This window comes from Tinamus guttatus, unplaced genomic scaffold, assembly GCF_059628265.1.
Source record: "Tinamus guttatus ecotype Peru unplaced genomic scaffold, ASM5962826v1 Tinamus_guttatus_pri_ptg000489l, whole genome shotgun sequence".
In the NCBI taxonomy this organism is placed as follows: domain Eukaryota; kingdom Metazoa; phylum Chordata; class Aves; order Tinamiformes; family Tinamidae; genus Tinamus; species Tinamus guttatus.
In genome coordinates, this window is record NW_028289023.1 from 1,529,871 (window position 1) to 1,553,598 (window position 23,728).

The 23,728-nt window shown below is 39.3% G+C and overlaps 1 protein-coding gene across 1 annotated transcript in view; it reads right to left on the bottom strand.

The window, feature by feature from the left end:
- RELN (reelin) overlaps positions 1 to 23,728 on the bottom strand; it is a 263,525-nt gene that overhangs the window by 144,986 nt on the left and 94,811 nt on the right. The window contains exons 4-6 of the mRNA XM_088533254.1: positions 9,837 to 9,907; positions 3,663 to 3,695; positions 2,730 to 2,808 (exon numbers count right to left, since the gene is read on the bottom strand). Of these exons, the coding sequence (XP_088389380.1) occupies positions 2,730 to 2,808; positions 3,663 to 3,695; positions 9,837 to 9,907 (183 nt within the window). The remainder of the gene's footprint in view (positions 1 to 2,729; positions 2,809 to 3,662; positions 3,696 to 9,836; positions 9,908 to 23,728) is intronic.

Sequence of the window (23,728 nt, forward strand, 5' to 3'; positions counted from 1 at the left end):
CTTCCTTTCCTATGTCGGCAATTTCTTTTTTTTTTTTTTTTTCTCTCTCTTTTACCAAATCTTGATTTAGGTGAGGAACCCCTAAACAGCTGCTGTGAATTTTCTGTTTATGAGGTCCTCCATCCCAACATTTCTTGTCTCCCTTCCCCTCAGCTTGCAGCTTGAGAAGCACTGGAGCCACTCTGCCTGTCCTCCTGTGAGCCTCTGGATAAACAGATGGTCACCAGGATGTGACTACTAATGCATTTGAAAGAACAGAAATCAATAAAAAAGCAGGCAGTTGCTCTGGAAATCATACAGTACCCTTGTGCAAAACAGTTATTTGATGTGAGGCTTCTCCCTACGATGGAGTGACACACTCTGTCCCTGCTGGGACTCATAAAATTAGACACACACATAGCTTGTAAAATGCCCTGCTTGCACACTTGGCCTGTACATCTTTGGCATTAGTTGCTCATGTCAGAAAGGGGCTCAGGAGGAGTGGGACAACATCAATCATACCAAAGGCAGCATTGTTGCATAGGATTTGGAAAGAATAGGCCATAGGAAAATACAAATTCCTCCCTTTTCATCTTTGCACGAATAATGGCTCCAGAAATTATTAGAGTGGCTTAGTCGAACTGGCCCCTAGTGAGCAGCCACCGCTGGAGTGTCTGCACACACGGCAGCTGCTACCACACTCTGAGCAAAGCAGATCAGGGAAAAAACAGGGCTGGAAATCCTGCTCTAGCATTTACAGCAATTGTTTGTAATAAAGGCTGGATCGTAGCAGCTGCCAGGGGGAAAAAATGCAATTTTAGGGTGGATGGCATAAACTGTTAATAATCCCTGATTCGACTCCCACTAGACAATCAAATGTGAGTGAGTTGTGCCACTAAGTGGGTCTTCACTGAAGGGAGCTGCTGGAAAAATCCTTTATGCAGAAAAGCTCCTGACACCTTATTATAGTTCTCCTTTATTTGTGCTCCACTTCTGTTTAGCACTGCTAAACATGTTGGCTTTTTAGTATCATTACAGGGCCGCCGGGGGATCTGCCTCAGGACCGCGGTGAGTTTTAGGACTTTGCTCCAGCACAATGTGTCACCCTGGCACATGCTTCCCTAGGCTCCCACCTACTGAGCAAGGAGGGTCAAAGTTGTTCCTGGAGGACCCAATACAAATCTCAGGGACGAAGGGAAGAGGAGATGGGTGGCTCTTTAAAATCTGAAATTTCTCTGTTGAGGCTTCTAAAAAAGCAAAGGTGATTTTAAAGATAAGAGAGCAATGGATAAATAAATTATGGAGGCTCCCAACAGACAGGCCCTCTGTGAGTTATGACACATCTGCAGGGAAATAATGCCTCCTCTCATTTCTTTCCACTCAAGTCCATTTAACACACTGCTGCTAAAGCTATCTACCTTGGCAGCTATTCTGTAGCCCATTAAGAGGCCTTGATCTATTCAATCACATAAAGAAAGTGGGGTTTTTTTTATACTACAGTATTCCAGTCCTTAATGCATCTGTCCAGAAAAACATTTAAAGAGATCATACAAAAGCAACAAAAGGAGGAAAAATAGTAGGCTCCTATTAAAAAGTATTATCATAAGTATGTGGAAAAGAAAAATATCTGTAAAATTCCATACACCACAATCTTTTGAACCACCCAGAAGGAAAAATGTCTGGTCTTAATGAAGTCAGATTTCACAGAACATAAATATTCCTAACAAACAAACACAGGTAGAACAAATGTAACTGCTGAGCCACAAATTGAAAGCTGAATTTAAGTACTTAGGAATCCCATACAAAAACAAATGAACTCCAAACTTTGAATAAGACTGATTTATGTGTTTATTTGTGTATAGAAAGATTAGTAGACAAATTCGCTATAAAGAATAATACCCCTTTTGTGCTGTAAGAGGTCTGTAACTTCCTCCTTTGCTAGAGATATATATATTATGCTGTTCTGTCACTGTGATAGTATGTTTGAGAATCACTGGTTAAGGAATAATTACAGCCTGTGTTTTGTCTTTCAAATATCAATTTTGACAATAGGTCTGACCTCTAATCAGAAATCCTGTTGAACGAAATAACCTGGGAATTAGGATTTGCTCTATAGAGCTTGGCAGGGAACACACTTTCTTTCCCATACAATAAAAGGCATTTGAAAATGTTTGCCTCCCACATCAAAAACAAAAACAAAAGAGAGAAAAAAATCAATCATCTTAAACATATTCAGCAGCTGAAAAGTAAACAGAAATATTTAGTTTCAGTTGAATTTTTGTTTTGGACAACTTGGAAACATCTGATTTCAAATTAAAATGAGTTTTTACTATACCTTTTCCATAAACATATGTCATGTGAACAAGAAATTAAAAAAAATAAAACACAAAGTTTGATTCTTGAAATTCATTCAAACTAGCCTTTTCCATGAAAATCTTTGGTTTCAGGAAATGAACTTTTGCCTACAGAAACATTCACTAAGTTCTATCCTATTCCTTCCTTCTGTTTCTGGATTAACTTAAAATTTTAAGTTAGTGACAATTTGCCACCTACTTCAGTGGGTTTTACATTTCTCACTTAGCCATTAATCAATAATTAACTAATTAATGTACTTAGGTCCCAGAGGAACAAGGACACACATAAGGATACCTTAGAGTGAAGTAATGAATCTGTGCCTTAGTATCATGCAAATGCTTCACTGTAATAAGGAAAAGGTGTTATACAAAGGGAAGCAGTAGTGGGAAACTCACCACATGTTAGGATTCAGCTCTTGCTGATGGTAAGAGTCAAAGTCATCTCGTAAGATAACGCTGTCACTGTGCATTTCAGCTACAAAGAAAAGAAAGCACCGCATGAAAACATTCCAGGGCGACCGTCCAGTCTGCTCGCTAGCTCTGACTACCTGTTGAGCCACCTAAAGTAATGCAGTGTAAAAGAAGAAAGTTACCTTTAAGTATGCTGGGTCTAAAGCAGGGTTTTCTCATTTAAAGATTTTTTTTGTCTTGCTCTATCTTATAGTAGCACCTAATACTAAAGAATCTTCTGGCCTATCAGCAAAGTATAATGACTATTAAAATTGCAGTCTTTGAACATACAGCAAATGCCTGGAAACCTTTTGTACCAAATCACTAGCTGTTGTGAGGGTTCAGGAAAATGCCTCCAACTCCAGATTCTGGCAAGGGATGAGATCCCTTAGTGGCTTTATTATCTTCCTAATAGCCAGGCGCTCGATTTTGATAACTCATAGGCAGGAATCCATGAATTTGTTTGAATTTCTCAGCTGTTATCAGTGGAATTGGGAGCAAAAGGCGAATCCTTCCATGAAATGAAGGAAATGGCTCCCGCTTGCTCCTCAGGCTCCGGCCCCGGAGTCTAGCCTGAGCAATTGGCTGTGGGTGCCCAAGTGCCCTCCTGCACTGCGGGGCCTGGCATCAAGTGGGCCCCTCACACAGCACAATCTGCTCACACAGAGAGGACTCAAAGCCAGTAAATAAATGAAAATAAAAATAATACTAAAAAAAATCCCAACTAACTAGGATTAGCCATAATTCAATTCATCTTATGGGAGTCTCCTATTTATTTCAGTTCCCCAGAGCTAGTTTCGTATGACCATAAAGATATTTTTTTGTTATAGTAAAGTTGGTGCTTTGGAGTTTCAGTGATAACACTGACAGATCACCTACCTAGATGAGGATGTAATGGAGCCTCAGTCGGAGCTGTGGAGAACAAAGAGACACAGGGCATGAATATCCTCAGTGATAAGGGTTTAATTACAGCAAGAGAAATTGGTTCAGCATAAAGCAAATTGTAACAGCATGTACTGCGTTAAGTCAACTGTTCAGACATTTTATGAAAAATGTGATGCACATTACGAACTATAAAAATGCAATAGGAAAGACAAAGAAAATACACATTCTCAATTTAAAAGAAACACCAATAATAAATGAATGACAGTTGTACAGCAAGGCAAACACAACACTTCTAGTCTAGAATTATGAGATATTAGAAGAAATAATTAAACGAGTAAGATTCAGTAATTTAAAGATTGATTAAAAGAATGAACAAAAGAAACCACATCTGCAGGAGGTGAAAATGCCACCCTTGGACCATTTACACTTCACTCGACCATCAGCCATATCGCTGGGAGAAAAAACCTTCGTCTTCCTAGGGCATAGATAAGGGATTGACTCAAGAAACCACCAAATCAAATACTTCTTCATACGAAAATGTTTACAGTGACTTCTGAATCAATGTCCCACTAAGTCCTTTTCCTTCCAATAAACGGTAGCATCTGATAAAGATTCACTCTACTCATTGTGTAACAAGTGGGAAAGAAAAGACTCCAGTTACAAGATGCAGCTTTTTACTTCCTCCAGGACAACCCTGAGCTGCACTGGTTGAATCTGCACAGAAAAAGACCGCATGTGTCCCTTGCAGCCCCAGGCTTCATTTTTCTTCATGGAAGCCTGCATAAATTTATCCAGAAGGTTTTGAAAAGCTCTTTGCACACAAGAAATGGATTAACCTGGATTAAGGGAATTGTTTCGCAAATGGAGCAATGCAGCTGGATTTTGCCTGTGTGGTAGTAAGGGGAAAGTAGTGCATTATGCCACAGGATTTGAATACTCTTGATTATAGAAGTGGTTAGGCTTAAAAACAGGACCTCTGCCTCTGATGCTGTAGCAGTCTTACCCTTTTCAATTAATTCCAGATCATCATTAAGGGGTGATTAAGTGATCTGTGAGGACAGGTGTGGCTAAGAGTGGATCTGTTAGTGCTCATGTCCAAGGAGGATGGTGCTACCAGGATCATCACTACCTGCCTGAGTAAATTTCATTAACCTTCAAGAGCAGCTCAACTGAAACAGAGCTTCCTCCCCTCCGAGAGATGCTCTGACCTCAAAATGAAAAGGAGAGACTAGGTTCTTCTCCACTTTCAGCTGTTTGGCATTATTTTTTGGAAGAGGTTTGACAGGAAAGGCCGTCCAGCCCAGGATACACTGAATCATTAATGTCATTTTCTGAAATTATTGTGCAAAACTTTGTGCATTCATCCAACACTCACAGGGATAGCTCCCACCTGCAGGCTTTCAACTTGCAAATTCCTTTGACTTCAGCTTTGCTGTTTCAAATATAGCTAGCTGTTGCATGATTAAAAAATACAAAATTGGGACCCCAATATTTTTAATAAAATGGCTCTTTGATTTTATGTATGGCATACTGCAAGACAAAACTTGTTACAAGACATGTTGCTTGCCGATAAACTGAAATAAAGGAAATTACACATAGACCCAGCAGTACTACTAATCATTCACTTAGGAAACTAAAGGTGGAATTAGGCAAACACTCAAAGTTAGACAAAAGGTTGTTCTTACAACTCCAGGTTTTGCGTGGAGGGAGGTTACATACCATACCATCTCTATACCATAAGAAGCCCAAGCAATTTTGCCTCAGGTATTTCTCCACCTATTTCATAATTCAAATTCCAGAGCTGAATACGACAAAGGACTGTGAGGATAACATTTAATGAATGACGAACATCATAGACTTTGATCTCCCTAGGAATAATTTCTTTATTACATTTTATATTTTACTATTATACAGCCCCATGTTGACCTTCAGGTATTTTAGTTAAGATCCCCCAAATATTATTATATATTTAGAGAGTCATACAAAATTAACTATAGGAGGTTTAAAATATTTTCAGACTTATCTTTTTATCAAAGGACTACTTATTTTTAAACAATTTAGACAGTAGACTACACAGTGTGGGTGGAAGCCTGAGTTTTCTTGCATAACAGGCTAAAGCAAACAAAATATGATATGCTGCAGTGTAGTTATACAGTGTAGAAATAAAACATTTCCATTTTTTAAAAATAAAGCATTTATTTTTGTTTTAAAGATTATGCAACACAAGCCAGAGTAGGGAAACAGTTTTCTTAGTACGTGCTTTAAACCGTTTCACTTTCTTAGATGCTCCTTAGACATGGTTTGAAATTTAGAATAGATATTAGCTTGAATTAGAATATTCTTTTTCAAAAAAGTAAAATAAATTAATTTATTATTTGATTTTTAATCAGAACCCTGAGGATATCCAGAGCTTAACAACAGATGAATTGTACTAGCAAATAATAGAAATTGAGCTCAACAGAGTTCACCATTTAAGAGGCATGAGCAAATACAATAAGGAAAATGTAAGAATATGTAGCATGCTCGCCTTGCAAGGACAACCAAGGCTATCCCTCTGGTATGGGAAAGCACAGGAAAAAAAAACGTACACAATGCAAAGTGATTTAGAGAGAGAAAGGACACAGCCAAACTGAAAGCGTGAGAAACTTGAAGAAAGTAATGAGAAATTCAAGAGTCAATGGGGTCATTGTGGGTCTCTGTGTCAATATGATGAGACAGAATGAAGGCATCTTTTGGAGTAAAATGTTAAAATTTTCTGGGAATGAGGTAATGTTAATGGAATTTAAGAACTGTTAAAACAATAGAACAAAATGTATGGCCTGTTTTAGATAAACAGGATGGGCAGGAAATAGGGTAGAGGTGGGAAAGGAACCCTGGTTTGTGATAGATCTGGAATACAAGGAGGGAAAGAAGATTTGGTGACGGTTCAGGCATCAGTGGAGAAGTGAGAATCAAAATGGTAAAACACAGTGATAGTTAAGTTTTAAGCAGAAACAGTCTCCAACCAGAAATTAGAGCTAACATAATGCAAATTAAACATATGTTCCACTAACATGACACCCTGTACTCCTGACATCCATATGCCATAGGTCTGAGTGATCAAGTCTGTGTACGGGGCTAAGTAGGGAATACAGCATCAGGAAACATTTCTAAAACTTTCTGGAAAATCAATAACTTTTTTTTTTTCCCCAAAGTTCTTGCAGTTATCAGTCCTGGACTTTAAGAAAAAAATGAAAAGGATAAGTAAATTACAGAGAAGCAAGTGCTGGCAGACGAGCACTGAGCTTGGTGTACAGCAGCCAGCAGTCATTAGCCGCTGCTATCAATTTCCCATGAAGGAAAGGTGTGGAGAGATGTATTTATTTTGCAGATTATGAAAAAGTCCAATCTCCTCCTCATTAGCAGCCAGATGAAGAGAAAAAAAAATTAATGCTTTTATTTAACCAACTGCCAATACTTTCTCTCTACTCATAAACAAAGTTGCTATTGAAACACAGGCTGAGCATGGCCCTTGAGAGTCCGTGTGCTGCCCTGGCACACAAGCCGAGGAAAAATACGTCAGCTCCGAACTGGAGCCTTCTCTTCTGGAAAATACTACTGCCTTGGTCAAGCCTTAGAACCTGCAGCTGTTTTGTGTTTGTGTTTCAAGGTGTCCTTAAATCTACATTGACAAGGTACAAAATATGCCTAAACGGTTTTCTATTAATATGGCACAAGCTATCAAATAGAAAAGAATTTGGGCTGATTCCCGGGGTATATTTTCATACAGAGACATCTGTCAGACCACAGAATGGGTTCTTAGGGAAGAAATCCCAATTCTGTAATTTGTGGCACTGATTACAAATTATATAAAATTCTAGGAATGATTTTGCCCTGGGAGGGAACAAGATCCTTCATCTTTTTTGTCTCTGCACTTTATGCTTCTGATTCTCCTCTACTCATTCAGAACAAAATTACATGCTCACATCTCCCGGTAAGGTCCTTGCTCTGAAGAAGGACACTACTGGAACAAAGTCACATAGCGTAGAAGGGAGATGGTCTCCTTAGCCCCTTTAGCACTACTTGGTGCATATATGCAGGCATGTCTGTGTGATGTGAGCACCAGCTACATCCATCTCTGTAGCATGAGTTGCTTCTCCCCCAAATAACATCGTTTTTATACAGACTAAAGCTCTTTGGAGTTTAATACCACAATGCAGCCAGGCCCGATGTTTGGCCGACTCAATTTTAATTGTGTTGGTGTTTGATAATGCATCACTTTTACTCTACCTGAGTTAAGAATAAATCTGAATCAACCTGTACAGTAAAAAGTTTCTCATTTATTTTGCCACTAATTCAACAAGTTAAAGATATTATTAATTAAAGGTATTACTAATGATAAGAATAATATCGATCATTAACTTACTTACTTGTCCCTACATGTATTTACAAGCCAACCACCTTTTCTCTCTTGGCTTATAAAGTTTTTGTTTTCTTACATATTTTTTGCTGGATTAACTTCATTTTTGCCTGTTTTGTCTGTTAATTCTTATGCCTCCTTCTTATAAACTTTAAAACTTAAATTAAGTTTTTTTAAAAAATTAAAATTAATTATATTAGTAAAAGAATTGTAACAGCATGGGCTGGTTCAAAAGACCAATGCATACTGATTAGAAAATAAGAAAAAAATGGCAATTCTCCCTTGTAGAAGAGAGCATGGTGGTGGAATGGCTTGGAGGAAGGGCAGTGCATGCTAGACAACGTGCAGCGGTCTGTTTGATGAGCTAAGCTAAAAAAAAAAGGATTGCTAAGCTAAAAAATAACGTAAAGAGGGTCTTTGATGAGGACAGAGAGCAAAGTGAACTGCAAAATGCTGAAGAGATATTTGGTTTCTTAGCCCAGAAGCTGAAAAGACAATTTCCAGCAAAGTGTTTTATAAAAACTTGAGAAAAGGACAGGGAGACCCTCTAAGAAGCTTGCACATCAGTATTTCAGGGAAAGCTGGTGAATGATTACACAGCTGTCATGTGCTGCTCATAAACCGTCTCTGAATGACCCTCGACTAAGTCAAATCATATGTTTGTGAAGTTATGACAATGATGTTAAATATTTTGGAGAATTTTGGAGAGAGGTGAGCTGTGGATTTTCTTGTCACAAGAAACAGAAAAGTTGAGAGGATGGCAGAGACTAAGGCAAGGTGGGGAACCTGGAGGTGCACGACATGGCGATTGGTGGCCAAGTGGGAGGGAGCAGGATGCAAAGAGACTTTCACAGCTGTTCACAGGCTTTTTATGACAAAAAATCATTGCACAGATATTCTCAAATGCATTGTAAAAGATCTATAGCCCTAAAGGGCATATTTTAAGGGATTTTCTCATTTAGGAATATGAAAACAAATTTCTGGTTTTTAATTTTTTTTCATATTGACTTGGCCAGTATCCCACTGCTTCTTTCTGCATGGAAATAGTATCACTGGAGTTTTGCAGAGAAAGCTGCATCTGCAGAGAAATTCCTTTCTTTCCAATACCGTAAATGATGAATACCGCCTCTAATTCCACTGCTCTAATGAAGTGAGTTCATAGTGCACTCTCTGTAGATAGTAGCTCACAACAGAAGATTTATTTTAGGTTATTGCTGAAAAGAATCTATATGATAAAATGGAGGAACAATTAGATTTTTAAAGTTTGTATAATTAAAACGTTCTTGTTTAGCTATAAAAATGATCAAATGTTGCCACTGGCTGAAAAAAAAATGATGATTGACTTTTGCAAAATGGGAAAGCAGGTTCTCCAAAAAGACACTAGAGAAAGGAACAGGAGTGAAGCTTTTTGCTGTAGACATATTACATACTTTGCTTACAGTTAATACATTGATAGTTATCACTTGTCTTGTGCTTCCGACAAAAGCATGTATTATTTGCTACAGGCTGATTTCAGATAAGAGAATAATGCAATAGGATATATTTTAACTTTTTATATTCTCTCATGGTTAGCAAGAAGACAAAACTCTGGATTTCCCAGGTCACTAAGAGGAGGTGTGAAGGTAAAGAAGGTATCAATCTAGAAAATGAAGATTTAAAGATGGCGGCCGTGTTTTTACAAAATAGCTTTTTGAGATGAGCAAAACTGACATGAAAACACAATGGAAAAAACATTTGCGAGGTATTTTTAAAATAAGAATATCTCTTACCTCCCTGTTCACACAATTGTTGTGCTAAGGCATCCTTGAATATGACTTGGCCCCTATGAGTAGCTGTAGCCCTGTGAACAAAAAAAAGAGAACAATAAATAATGTAGCATACTTATTTATATATGCATATGTATGTCTATATGCATGACTAATCAGATCAGAAGTCCCATTCTCCCTACCTCCTGTGCTCCTCTTTCTCTCAATCTTTATTTTTTTAATTTGTAGGACAAATGTTGTAGCTGACTGCCAAAAAATTGATGACCTACTTTCACAAAATGGGAAAACAGGTTCTCCATCCGTAATAAGGATCATAATAAAGATTCATCATAAGGATCATAAGATTTTTTTATGGACATAGTAAAGCAAAAGTTTTTAAATCAGAATTGCTAGGTCACAGTAAAAAGCATGAGCACTGGCATTCAACAAACAGCATAAGATTTTCATTACAACAGGATGAGCAGATGCATCACAAGCCTAAGCATATCATTTTGCCATTCATTTTCTGACAAATGTACTATTTTCTTCCTTTCCTCTGGTCTCCCTTAGTTTGATTCTGTCTTTGATAAAGTGATATGCCTAAAACTGCACGTAAGCTCTCTTCTTTTGAGGCCTCTCAAATGTTGCCTAAAGAACAATTATTTCCCTCTAATGACCCACATCCAACAGATATCTAATGTACCACAAAGAAAGTTTATTGATTTATTTTGTCATAATCTACCAGAGATAAAAAGTATTTTCTGATCCTCTTCCCTTACGGTGTTGCCATGCTAACGATTCTAGTTATTCCTGCTTCCCGATGTTCACTTTGCCTCCCTTTTCTTCACAAGTCAGAATGGGACCAAACAAGTAATCTCTAAACTGAACATACATCCCTTCTTCTCGGCAAGGACCAGATATGGTGACTTTTGCTACCAGATGAAATGGCAGGAGATCCCACAGACAACTTTAGCTGGAAACCAACATGAACAGATGTATTGGCAAATACATTTTGCTGTGTGTATGTCCTGATCAAAAAGCCTGACCACCATTGCTCCTGGGCACACAAAAGAAAATGTTGCAGCTGATAATTTGTGTGTAATTCCTGCACCAAGTGCTCTAGGTGTCCCTGCTTGAGCAGGGGGGTTGGACTACATGATCTCTAAAGCTCCCTTCCAACCATAACCATTCTGTGATTCTGTGATAATTTCCACAACAGTTATATTCTTCCCCTGGGCAGAGGGGAGGAGAGGGCTCTTTGCAGACAGTGAAAAAGAAATTGCTAGCAATTAAATGGGACTTCTGAGAAGTGCTTTATGTAATAGCCCAGGGTGTAAGCCAGGATATATGCAGCAATGACAGCAACCACATGATTTATTTAGAACAGATAAAAGTAAACTTTTTAATGGGATCATATGCAAAGGGCCACTTGAATTACGTGTCTGAAAACAAACAGATAGCAAAAAATACCAAACGGAGTAGTTAGTGGAGCTCTGCGCACGCATGAGAAGATGCTACGGAACCTACACAAAACAGTAGCAAGGATGAGCAGCTGGAGGAAAACTGCAAACCTGAAAGGGACCTTTCAGGTATATTGCTGGTTAAAAGGAAGCTTAATATTGTGAAGAAAGTAAGTTCCTCCTGTTCTTTGATTCCTACTGTGCATGAGGAATCAGAAATTCTGACTTTTCTTGGACTAAGCAGAATTGCTTTAAAGCTTCAGAGGAATGCCCCTTCCTATTATCTTTTTCTTTTTTAAGAGGAAAAATCTCAAGACAAGGAGTGCTAGCTGATGGTTTGGGCTATAGGTAGCAAAAGAATCGTCTCTTTGGGACAGAGCCAGGAGGTAGAAGGAGGCTGCGCATCCCTCGCTGCTCACTGTGACTTACCTGCTAGTGATGCCTATGAGCCAGTTACTGCTGCTCCACAGCAGAGATCATCTGTGCCCTGGGGAAGAGCAGTGCTGCGTGTGGAGGGCACTGCTTCTGAGCACATTGCCAGCAGGTTTGCAGTGGGTATATGCATCAGTGCTGCACCTGCACTCTGCAGAATTATCAGTGCTGCTGCTTCTGCCAGGTTTTCAGTGTTATTTACCTGTTTTTCCCTGTATTTATGCTTTATTCATGGAGCCCATGGCAATAAGGCAGTGCAATTATGCATGGACTAAGATATTTTTAGAAAGAAGTGCAAAATGTAACTTTTCTTTATTTACTTTTCTTTATTGGTGAGGTTCCTATCTTTCAGGAGATATGAATAGAACAGGATCATGAATTTGGATTTTTCTCTCTTAAGGATAATGAAATATATCCATAAAAGCCTGATACTGACACTCCAATCTAAGAACTACATAATATTTACTCTAGTGACAATAAAATTGATATTGGCAATGTCGGTGAAAGACTTTTTAGCAAAATATTAGAGAAGGATGCCTGTTCAACTACTAACTATGGTGTTTTGTTTTCTTGATATACATATCCACTAAGTGGTTTCTGTATTGTTTTTTAAAAGTTTCTATTTAGTCTTTAAAATACTGAGCTTTTTCTTAGATGAAAAGTACTTACTAACAGGAAATTATTGTTACTGCATACCAATCATTGCATACCTGCATACCAGGTACTGTATCCTGTCACTGTATCCTGTTTATCCACAGCTAAAGGGCCAGTGACTAATCAGAAATAACCTGTTAGTCAGTCAAGAGGGCAGAATGCATGCTCTGTATGTGCCCAGAGATAATTCTAGGAATTAATCTTTCGAAAAGTATCAGAAATAAAAGAAAAATGGGAAGGAGTAGGAACATCCTCACATGGTAAGTGAGAGCTTTGAAAGAAATACCCTTAGAGGTAGTAAGCTTCCCCTTTATATTATGTTCACACTTCCATTAGCCTAGATGTAGCTGTCTGCTTGGAGCTATGCAAGAAAGAGAGGAGATAGATAGTGTTTTTAAAATAAGCAAGAGTAGAATAAACTGCTGACAGATGAATAAAAAGAGGTCTGATATATCTGATGCTAAGGCTCACAGTCAATTCAAAGCATTATAAACTAATTCCACTGTTTCATTACAGGTGCTCTATAAAGAATTTGGCTTCCTAAATGTGAATTATTCGAGCTGAAATCAGGCACCAGTAAAGATTTTAGATCATCTACCACTGAAAAGCAAAAAACAAATACAACTTCTTGATTCTCTACATGTACAGATAGTGCCACGTGTGAAAGAGGACTTGAAATGTCACCCTGCCCAGGTGCTTGCAGGGACATACAGCTACTTACAGCCTGGGTGAGCGTCTGTGCTTGGAGAAGGAAGACACTGTTAGGAATTCATCTGGGGGCAATGTGGGAAGATGCAGGTTTCCTACAGTAAAATACCCCCTCTCATCATAACCCATAGGGTTTTTCAACAGGACAATGGGAACCAAAATTAAACTTTAGTCCACACTAGGACAGTTTTAACTGGGCGCCAGCTGAGAGCAGCAGCATTGGATGCTGAGAGTTACGCCTGCTTCCACTGCAGGAAATCTAGATAAACATCCAGAAAGCATTGGCTGATTGCACTTGGCCAAGACTTTACTCCTAAACCATGGGAGCCATGAGACTGCTCTACCAAATCAGGTCTGATCCACTGACAACATGGACTGTGTTTCCCTCGTGCCACGCCAGGGGAGATGGAGCATGCTGTGAACACACAGAGTCTAGGATGGAAAACAGGGAAAAACATACAGAATAATCACTGGCACCATTTTATGTTGAAGTTGTCTGCATTTTACAGTGCTTTGGGGTGTTTTGCTAACATGCTTTTTTTACGGGCTGCATTTCAAAGCGAGTGTTTTGGCCTGGAAAAAGATGGCAGATGAGGAGGGTACGTGGGACGGAAGCTCGGCGTGTGCTGCCTGCCCTGGCAGCTCTCGGTGCCTGCGGTGCCAAGGAGCAGCAGGGAGAGAGAGAAGCAGAAGCAGCGCCCTAAGGCCAGGGTAAATATTTGCCTGCTCGAGGCAGACAAGCTAGCTGGGTTTTAATGAGTTGTTATAACTGTGTAAGTATCTCTGCTTGAAGCATCATCTGTTTTAACTGGCATGCTAAAAAAAAAAAAAAAAAAAAAAAAAGCAACCGCTAAATTGCAGCTTAATTAAGAGGCCTGCAAATAAAATAATTTTCCAAGTGCACTGCAAGGGTAGTTTATTGGCCATGTACCATGCGCAGCAGTATGTGATGCAGAGGAGGTGTGCACTTCAGCCCACCTCTCCTACCACAGCCAAAACTGCTGGTGACAACTTCTTCAGCAGCAGCCAAAACCAATGGATCAAATGTGACCAGGAGGTGGCACTGCCCCAGCTGCTGCAGACTTCAGGGTGAGCAGGGCAGAGCACTCAGGGGCTGCCTATCCAGACACTGTTCACATGGGGAGGCCTTCAATTCCCGGTTAAATCCTGGAATCACAGAACAGTTGAGGTGGACAGGGACCTGCTGGGATCAAGCAGGGTCACCTGCAGCACGTTGCCCAGGATGCTGCCAAGAGAGGATGTGGAGTGCCCTTCTCTGGAGATACTCAAAATCCACCTGGGCAACTTATGCCCATGCTCTGTATACTCACAGCTAAGAAGTTTTTCCTTATGTTAGCAGGGAACTGCCTGTTTCAGTTTGTGCCCATTGCCTCTCATCCAGTCACTGGGCACAACTGAGGAGAGTCAGATTCCATCACTTTTACGTCCTCCTATCAGATATATAAATGCATTTGTAGCATCTTCCTTTAATTTTCTCACCTCCAGACTGAAGAGCCCCAGCTTGCTGAGCTCCTGTCCCTTCACCATTTTAGTAGCCCTTCCCTGGACTCACTCCAGGAACTCCATGTCCCTTTTGTACTGAGGAGCCCAGCACTGGCCTCAGCACTCCAAGGCTGAGCATCACCTCCCTCGACCTGCTGCAATGCTCCCCCAGTTCAGACCAGGAGGCTCTCGGCCTCCTTTGCCACAAGGACTCATCGCTGGCTCATGGTCAACTTGTCCACCAGCACCCAGAGGTCCTCCTCTGCAAAGCTGCTTTCCAGCGGCTCAGCCCCTCTGTACAGCCTGTACTGCTGCATGGCAATGTTTTTAAGTTTCTTTAATCCATTTTAGTTTTACATTAAAAGACAATCTAATTAAAATAGCATAAATGAAAACTATGTGTTTTATTTTTAATCTGTCTTTCCCTCCCAGTCCCCAGCTGCTTCTTTCACAACGTACTAAAAATCATCTGTCCTGACCACACTAAGCAGATACTGCCAGGGAAATTTGGCGACTAATGTGCAATTATTTATAGACATTTGCTCAGGGCACTGAATTAGCATGCTTGGTCTAAAAGCCTGGATCAGAGGTGAAAACATTTCTGAGGGAATGGATTAAAATGGTCAGCAAAAGATAGGATGTGTATGAAAGGCCAAGCGGCGAAGAGTTCATTTATGGCATCTGTCTTGGACTGAAGTTTGTGGGTCACAGCCATAAGTTATGCTTATAACTTTGTGTGGGCCTAAGACTCCTTTGCATTCATTTAGAGCAAATACAAGGGGAAGAAGAGCTACTCAACTTTATCTCTTGTCTCTAAAGTTTCCTCTGGAGACTACCCATGGAAAAAAGGGGCTAGACGTAAGGACAGTAGGAATATATTTGTTAAAATACTGAAAGCAAACAATACAGGTTAAGAGACAGAAAAAGCAGAACAAATGTCAAAACCCTTCTTATCAAGATCCAATAAGTGCCAATGAAAGAAATCAAAGACTGCTGTTGAACATGTCGTTGCTATTAAAGTGACATTTAGAACTACATATGTGCATTTATGAGTATGGAAGAGAGCACATGTGCACCCATATTGACTAACTTTAGCTGAGACGATACCAGCACTAACAAAACGTAGAATTATAGAATCATTATGGTGGGAAGAGACCTTCAAGATTATCAAGTAAACCCATCATCCCCATGCCTGCTAAGCCATGTTCCTACATGTTTTTTGAACACAGCCAGGGATGGTGGCTCCACCACGTCCCGGGGCAGCCTGTTCCAGTGCTTCAGCACTCTTTCTGATGCACCACATGCATCAAAATGCTGCCGTGGCCAGCAGGACCCTTCCCTGGCTGGGCTGAAGAGCGCTGCGGTAGAGGGGTGAGGAATTTTGGGGGTTTTCCAAAACAAAATACTATCTTCTTGAGAGGGAATATGATGATTCTTCATAAACACATTTAGGATAAATACAAAAGGAAGAATATGGCTCAGCTAAATGGTAACACTAGCTCAAGATCAAGCGGATTTAAGATTTTATGGTTTAACATAGAAATATGTACAATGCTGCTTACACGTGGCATGTGGCATCCCGATTAGGGATTGATGTAAATATACATTTAAGCACTTTCTTTCACTAAGACTGGAAGAAAACAAAGGTACTTAAGTGGAAAAATAAATGAGATGAACATGCAATTATAGCCTGTGTTACAGAGAATGGATTTAAGCCTACAGTGCTGGAAGCAGAAGGATGCACAGGCAGCCTGACTCCCTACACTTTATAATTTATGATAACTTTCCTTTTCAATCCTAAAACAAAAAAAAAGCTTCTGTTTGGCTACTGTTTATTCAGGGTACTTTAATGTGTTAGTGCAAAAGAAGGATACAACAGAACAGTAAATATTCATTATGAAAAAGAAAAAAAGGGAATTAACATTTTAAATGGTAGGTAAGCATTTTCATATTCCTTTTCTCCATATCTCAAATTATAAAAAGATGGTTTTCAGTTCTATCTATCCAGTTTATGTCAATGGAATAATTAAAACTCTTGCTGACTAAAAGCAGATTATAACAATACTTGCTTCCCAACTACAGGAAATCCAACATTTTCATTAGTATTTGCATTGTGTGATTGTAAAGGAAAGCAAATTCTATTTTTTTCTACATGTTTAAAACAGGGTTATTGCAGTGGCATCTGCCAAGGAGTCAGTTCATATAAATAATAGAACAAGCATCCATAGTCTCTCTACTGACACAATGCCAGCCACTAGATTGACTTTTTTCACCTTTTCCAGTGTTCAGGAGGGGGTGCAATCCTTTTCTTAGGTTTTGCAATCTATCATACTTCATTATCCTTGAGTTCCTCCTGAAACATTGATTGTATGGATTTTAGATGTTTAATGTATTGAATATTTATCAATGTTTTAGATTTACCCTAGTCTAAGGAATATATCACGTCTTTTGTGGACAAAAAACATTGGTTTTACAAATTTTGCTTGTGTAGTTTTCCAAAGTCTGTTTTGAAGATATCATCCATTCATCAAGATTGCCCTTCAAAAGAAAGATCTTTTCTTTTCCTGTATACCAGGAAGAAACAATACAGTTTGCTATGGATTTTCCATGTTCCTGATATCTCAAACGAACATTCCAGTACTAAGTAAGTGGACTGATGGCATATAACTATTTTCTATACACTTCTACAATGAATACAATTCTGCAAGTCTAATGAGGCAGCTACGTTTGCTAATCTTCTTGGATTGGACCGTGCTGATCTTCTGGAGTGGTTCAGCAGAGTGACCAGCAATGATGGAGCACTTGCGCCGTCAAAGGAAACTGAGGGACTGGGTCTTGTGCGGCCTGGGGAAGAGGTGGCTTCAGGGGACCTGAGAGCAGCCCCAGGACCTACGAGGAGGTCAGGAGAAGAGCCAGGCTCTGCTGAGATATGGAAGGACAACAGGCAGCAGTGCGTAAGTTGAGAGAAGAGAGGTTCACGTGGGATACAGGGAGAGACTTTGTCCCATGAGGCCAGTCAGGCAGCTGCATGGGGAGGTTATGAAGCCTCTCTCTATCCCAGGCAGTTTTCAAGACCCAAGGGGACAAAGCCCTCAGCAACCTGCTCTGACATCAGAGCTACCCCTGCTGCTTGGCTAGAGGCCTCCTGAGATCCCTTCCAGCCTGAGCTATCCTGTGATTCAAAGGCAAAAGAAAGAAATTGAAAGTAAGCCTTGCATCTAATCAGGTTCATCAACAACTACTCTAAGAACTGCTCTTTACAACACAAAAGAATCAACTGCTCCATTTGGTGGGTATATGGGCAGGTATATATACATATGCATTATGACAACACTGATTCTCTCTCTGTTTATGGCTATATATCTTACAGTAGCTGCCAAAAGTGGAAAGGATTTTGCACTATAAAATTTAGAATTTGCAAATAGTTTATATTCTTAGTTTTTTTTTTCTAATGTGAGATGGCATTACAAAAAAAGCTGACAAGAAACAACATTCAGACATCATATTACTATAGCGAATACTTAAAAATGCTTAAAATCTGAAAGAGTAAAATCTGTATCAATGTATGAGAGCTTATGGTGAAAATGTTTGTTTTAAAGAGATTCTAAATAATGGAAACTAAGGTGATTTTAAGGCTGCCTTTTCAATTCACTGCTCCTGTGCCATGCATATTTGCTATCTGCTTCCTAGTTAAGGTTTGAGCAGCCTCCATTCCCAGCTGAGCTGCCCTCAGTGCCCCAAGGACTTTGCTAGCAGCTGCAGATGAGCTGGACCATGTAAGAGCCTGGAACCTCATCTCATGCATTTGCTCTGCAGTGGCCATGGAGAAATGTTCAAATAGCCAAATGAACCAGGTTTCTTAGCAGACACGCAATTCAATTTTAATTACAGAGATGCAACTGGTGCATCCACAGTGTGCAAAGCCGCTTACAAAGGAAGGATAAAACCTGCCTCTTAAGTCTAAATTTAGAAAACATTCCAGCAAAAATCAAAATGTCCACAGTCTGTACCACAACGCACATTGGAGCAGCTCTCTGCTTCCTAATGTTCATTGAACACTGAACTATTACTTCCTTGAATAATGTTCTTTGTATTCTTCTCATTGTCCTAAATGTTTTCAGAGGACTGAATACCAAATGAAGTGTTCAAGCCTTTTAAAGACTGATAAAAACAAATTTAAGGAATAACCTGCTACAGTTGTTACAGGAGAAATGTTGTTCACCCCTTTTTCAAGAGAAAATTAGACACCTTGCTTGCCTGGGACTATGGTGAACCTCTTGACAAACACAGAGGGTTCCTAATCATACCAAGGACAGTTATTTCTCCTCTATAGTTTTAAAATTTGATCCAGATTTATGCACTGGAAGAAAACATATATCTCTTAAGACCATAGCAGCTTACAAGTAGAAAGAGGCAGGTGAAATATTTATTGTCTTGGGAGAGTAATTCATTCCATTAGTCACTGAAAAAGTGACAAATTTGTTAAGTATCACAGAACTCCAGCCACAAAAAGCAGGTGGAACGACATCAGGAATGTGGCATTAACTACACGGACTATGGGCAGGAGGTCTGGCATCAACAGAGGAGCTCAATATCCTGGGTCAGGGGTTAGAAGTATCCTGGGAACACCACTCCTGGGAGTACTGTGGGTGCTATGGGGACGCAACGCCAGAAGATGCAGGAATCGGGGCTTCATGAATTGTACTGCTCCTGGCAACAAATATGTCAGTTTGAGACATCCCCATTTAGGCACTGCTTTGAGGTTCAGATTAAGAGACATGTGCAGGCTGTAATTATCTAAATTGCATCCTATCTACTTCTCCTGGCTTTCTTCCCCCTCAGACAGAGAGATCAAATAAAAACAAATTTAAAATAAAAATCTACTCTCTATGTCCTCACACCAGAGGTCCTGTCCTCCAGGTCTGTCTTCTAACCCAGCAACTTTTGGTGGCAACTTTTGGGGCTGAGCAGTCATCTTGTAAGTCCCAAGAGCAAGGCCATCAAGCCCTGAGGCCTGGCTCCTCACTCCTGCACCCTGCAAGATGGCACTGGTGACCAGGGGCTCCTGCTTCCACCTCACCTCCTCAGCTCCAAAATGGGAGGGTTCAGCTGCTCCGGAGCCAGGGGCAGAACCTGTTCTTCCTCCACCCAAAACACAGCAGATGGCCACACAGCTTCATTTTCCATGCCAGATAGGATTGGAAGATTTTAGGAAAATGAAGTTTGGCAGGGAGCGCTGGAGGTCTCTTGTACAACCTCCTATGCAAAGCAGGGTCAGCTACACTAATCAAACACATACAAACCCTCTATGTCAATTGTCACATTGGCCAGGAGCAAATCCAGATGAGCAGTTTTGGGGTCTGAAAAGGTTTTTTTTTTTTTTTTTAATATGACAAAAATGCTAACAGAGGTATCAAGATAATTTTAAAAACTGCTATGTGACCTTTAGCATGAATTGATCAATCACTCAGGACACGCATAAATAGTACCAATTTACAACTCATTTGGACAGAAACCTCCCAAATAATATGCTATTCCAGCAATAATGAGTTTGAACCCACGTTCCTCAGGAGGGAACATGATGTATCTCCCTGGGAAATAAATCACTAACTAAGCTATACTAACATAGTATCTCCTTTTGACACTATATTGATAATAATTCTTTAAATCTATTATTAAAAAAAAAAACAAAAACAAAAAAACCACCAAAATCTAACAACCCTTCCCTTAAAGTAAATCACTAATAAAGAGATTTATAACCACTGCCTTGAAAGAAATTCAAGTAAAGGAATATGTTAATGTAAGTACTTCCATGACAGATAGTTGGTCTCAGGTCTTTATTACTAACTCGTTTTTCCTTTGAGCACAGATTTGTTTTCAGCAGTCTTTGGCAGAATGAGCACAGCATGACTGAATCATTGTAGGACAATATCTTGTTGATGTTATGAGAGTCTATAGCACAGTCCCCGCACTGGATTTGCTATTACCCAAATTAGCAAAAAAATGGCAATCCCCTCTTCCACCCTTCACTTAGTTCCTAATGACAGATTCTAATAAAATGGAATGCATTGGAAATTCATTTCAGTAATGTTGCCAGGAAGGTGAAATTCTCAAATTCACAAAAATAATTATAGCTTCGTTAAATGAAATATTGCTTGGGATCTTAAACTATAATGCCTGGAATCCCAAATACCGACTATTCCAAATGAAAGCATTCACTGCAGACATGCACATCTGGTGCTGCATATTACAGAAAGGTGCTAGAAATTAAGGAAATTCATGTGTATTTTGTATATCTAAGAGGTTTAATTTAAGGTTCATCAATAAAACAACAAACTTGAGGAAACACATGATAAAATAAGCCTTTTCTCAAAACTGACATGGTGTGACTAGCATACACATCACTAAACAGGTTAGTTTGCTCTTGGGATTCTCTCGTGTGAGCTAAGGAATTTAGGTCTTGGTGGCAAGTCTGCCACTGGACTTAGTAGAAGAAGCCCCCAAAACCCATGTCATTAGGGAACAGACACTTCCCCTAGGCCATTCAATGCAATTTCATTAGTGTCTCAGGATAAGTCAGACAGAGGTTTTCTAATACCATGGTGCTTCTGAGTAGTCCCTTTCCAGATATATCTCAGTGTCTGCTGGCAGTAGGAAGCAGTATTGTCTCTCCTCACGTCTGAGATAAATATTCCATTTTAAATGAAAATTCCTCATTTTCACTGTGCATAGAAAACCCAAATACTTCTGTAAAGCAAACTGTATGTCTGCACAAAGAATGGCTGAAATCTTGGAAAACTGCAAAGACCAACGAACATACTATAAATCATAGTACCTTGTCCCTGTGGATGAAATGGTTACATCTGTAAGCCAAAATCTGAAGCAAGATCCATCAAACAGATGGAGAGAGCAACAGCGAACTGTCAATTGGTGAAGGCATGTAGATGGCAGAGACACAATTATCAACTTAGAAGAAAATAAGGCATATCTGAGAACAGCATCTCAAAACAATGCTGTAAAAATAGCAGCCCTAACTATACAGCACCACGTGCTTGGCACATCCTGAGGGAACATACAGAATTCACTCATTGGCAAAGATTCTCTCTGCCGTGTCATTCAAGTAGAAAGACTGTGAAGAACAATGTATTGTCGAAGACAAACATCCAGCTGCTTATCTATGCCTTTTATCTTCTAGGTGAATCTATTTATGGGTATCTGTCACTCAAAACATCTTATAATAAGTTCAGATTCCTTGCGTGACATTCCTACCCATTTCCCTTTTTTTATTCTTTTGACTTTAGGCCAATACCTTCCATTTAAAGACTTATGTTTTACACTAATAATACTGTCCCACGTTCTTTCAAATGAGATATATTTATTTCTCTATTTGTCAATACATACTTCACCTAAACAGTCAGCTAGCTGTATTATTGACACATTATTGATACAAAAGAAAACTTGTCTAAGTTACTATACAATGAAATAAAAACAATCAGAAATATCTTTAGATTCATTTAATCAAAGAGAAGATTAATTTTATCCAAGATTCTCTTCAGAAAATATTCATCTATAACTTTACAAAATGCTCATATTGTCTTGTGGTGGGAAAAATACCTTACCTATTTCCAGCTACCAGAAGTGTTGTGGGGGATTGCTCTTCTATATTTTATGCACAGATATTTGGTCTTTGAAAGAGTTTTCCAATATGAGCAGCAAAAAGAATTCTGATTCTGTTGTTTTAGAAAGTGTAATTGAAACTATTCCTTTTTCCAGGCTACTTCATGCAGTTCATTATGCATAAAAAATACTGAACTTTAAAACAGATTTGTTTTCCAAACAATGAAAATTATTCTCTAGAGCATAGAAATGGTACTGTCAATTTGTATTTCTGTAACTATATCATTTAATATACTACTTTTTAAATATGATTCACACTTGGAAAAATATTCCCAAGAATTAATGCTTCTGAAACTAGCACAAGAACAAAAGTAAAATCCTAGGTTTAATTTTCAGGAATATACTTTTTAGAAAAGATCCTCTTAAAGGCTTGCACTGCTGGTGCCAGCAGTCTGTGACTGCATCCCTGAGGCCAGGTGTGCTGCAACCCACTGATCTATGATTTTAAAGCCAGATTTATTGAATAGTGGTTTAAATTAATCCTTTTTATGGCACGCTGGTTTGCATGGGGACCATGCTCACCAATAGCTTCTGCATTTCGGAGAAGTCATTTCTAAGATACAGAAATTCCAGCACTTGCAGCCACATCCTAACTTTTTCACTTCCGCTAAAAGCTGCATAGCAATAAATAAGACTCCTGCACGTTCTGTATTTAAGACCCTTAAACTTCTGTCAGACTTCATATAAGGAGAGGAATGATGGAAACATAATCATATTAGCTATATATCTTAAGATACTCCCCCCAGAATTAAACATGATTTCCCCCAAAGCTTTTCTCTTCCTGCTTTTATGCTACTGGAACCTTTTGGTGAGGGCAAACTTTCCCTCCCTTTTTATATTTTAAAATATAATCTTTCTAATCCAATGACATATGAAATTATAAAAAAAAACTACCCTAGCCATTGTTTTTTTAGTGGTAATGAAAGGAAAAATTCTGAGTTTTCAGTTAGGCTTTAAGTTATTAACCTCTGATCTTGAAGAAGTCTAGTGCTATTTTTCGGACCACCTGGATGGTTTCCCATCAATGGAGTTGTGGGTGCCCTAATACTCAGAGCCTGTTCCTGTTCTGCAGGGTAATAATCTGGGGGGACATAGCCCGGGCACACCAGATTCCCCAAGTTTTCAGCTTCATGCCTAAAAGGATTTATCACCTACATAAATAAATAAATAAAATACATAAATAACTTGGAAGCCAGTTGGTCACCACCTCCTTTGAGACCAAGCAACCCCTCAAGATCCAGAGATCTTCTCCAAAATTGCTGGGTCACATCCATACCACAACCCAACACAACAGCAGAAGAAAAGAATGTTGGATGCCAAACAACCAGCAAGCTGTCATAGTAGGAGGAAGGAGGAACCAAAGTTGTGATCAGGGTAAACATTTTTGAAAGATTTGGAGCAATAAACTACAAATAGCAATTTCTAGTTTTCACATATTTATTCTTTTTTTTTTTTCCCCCGGAAGAGTGCATAATCCTTGTT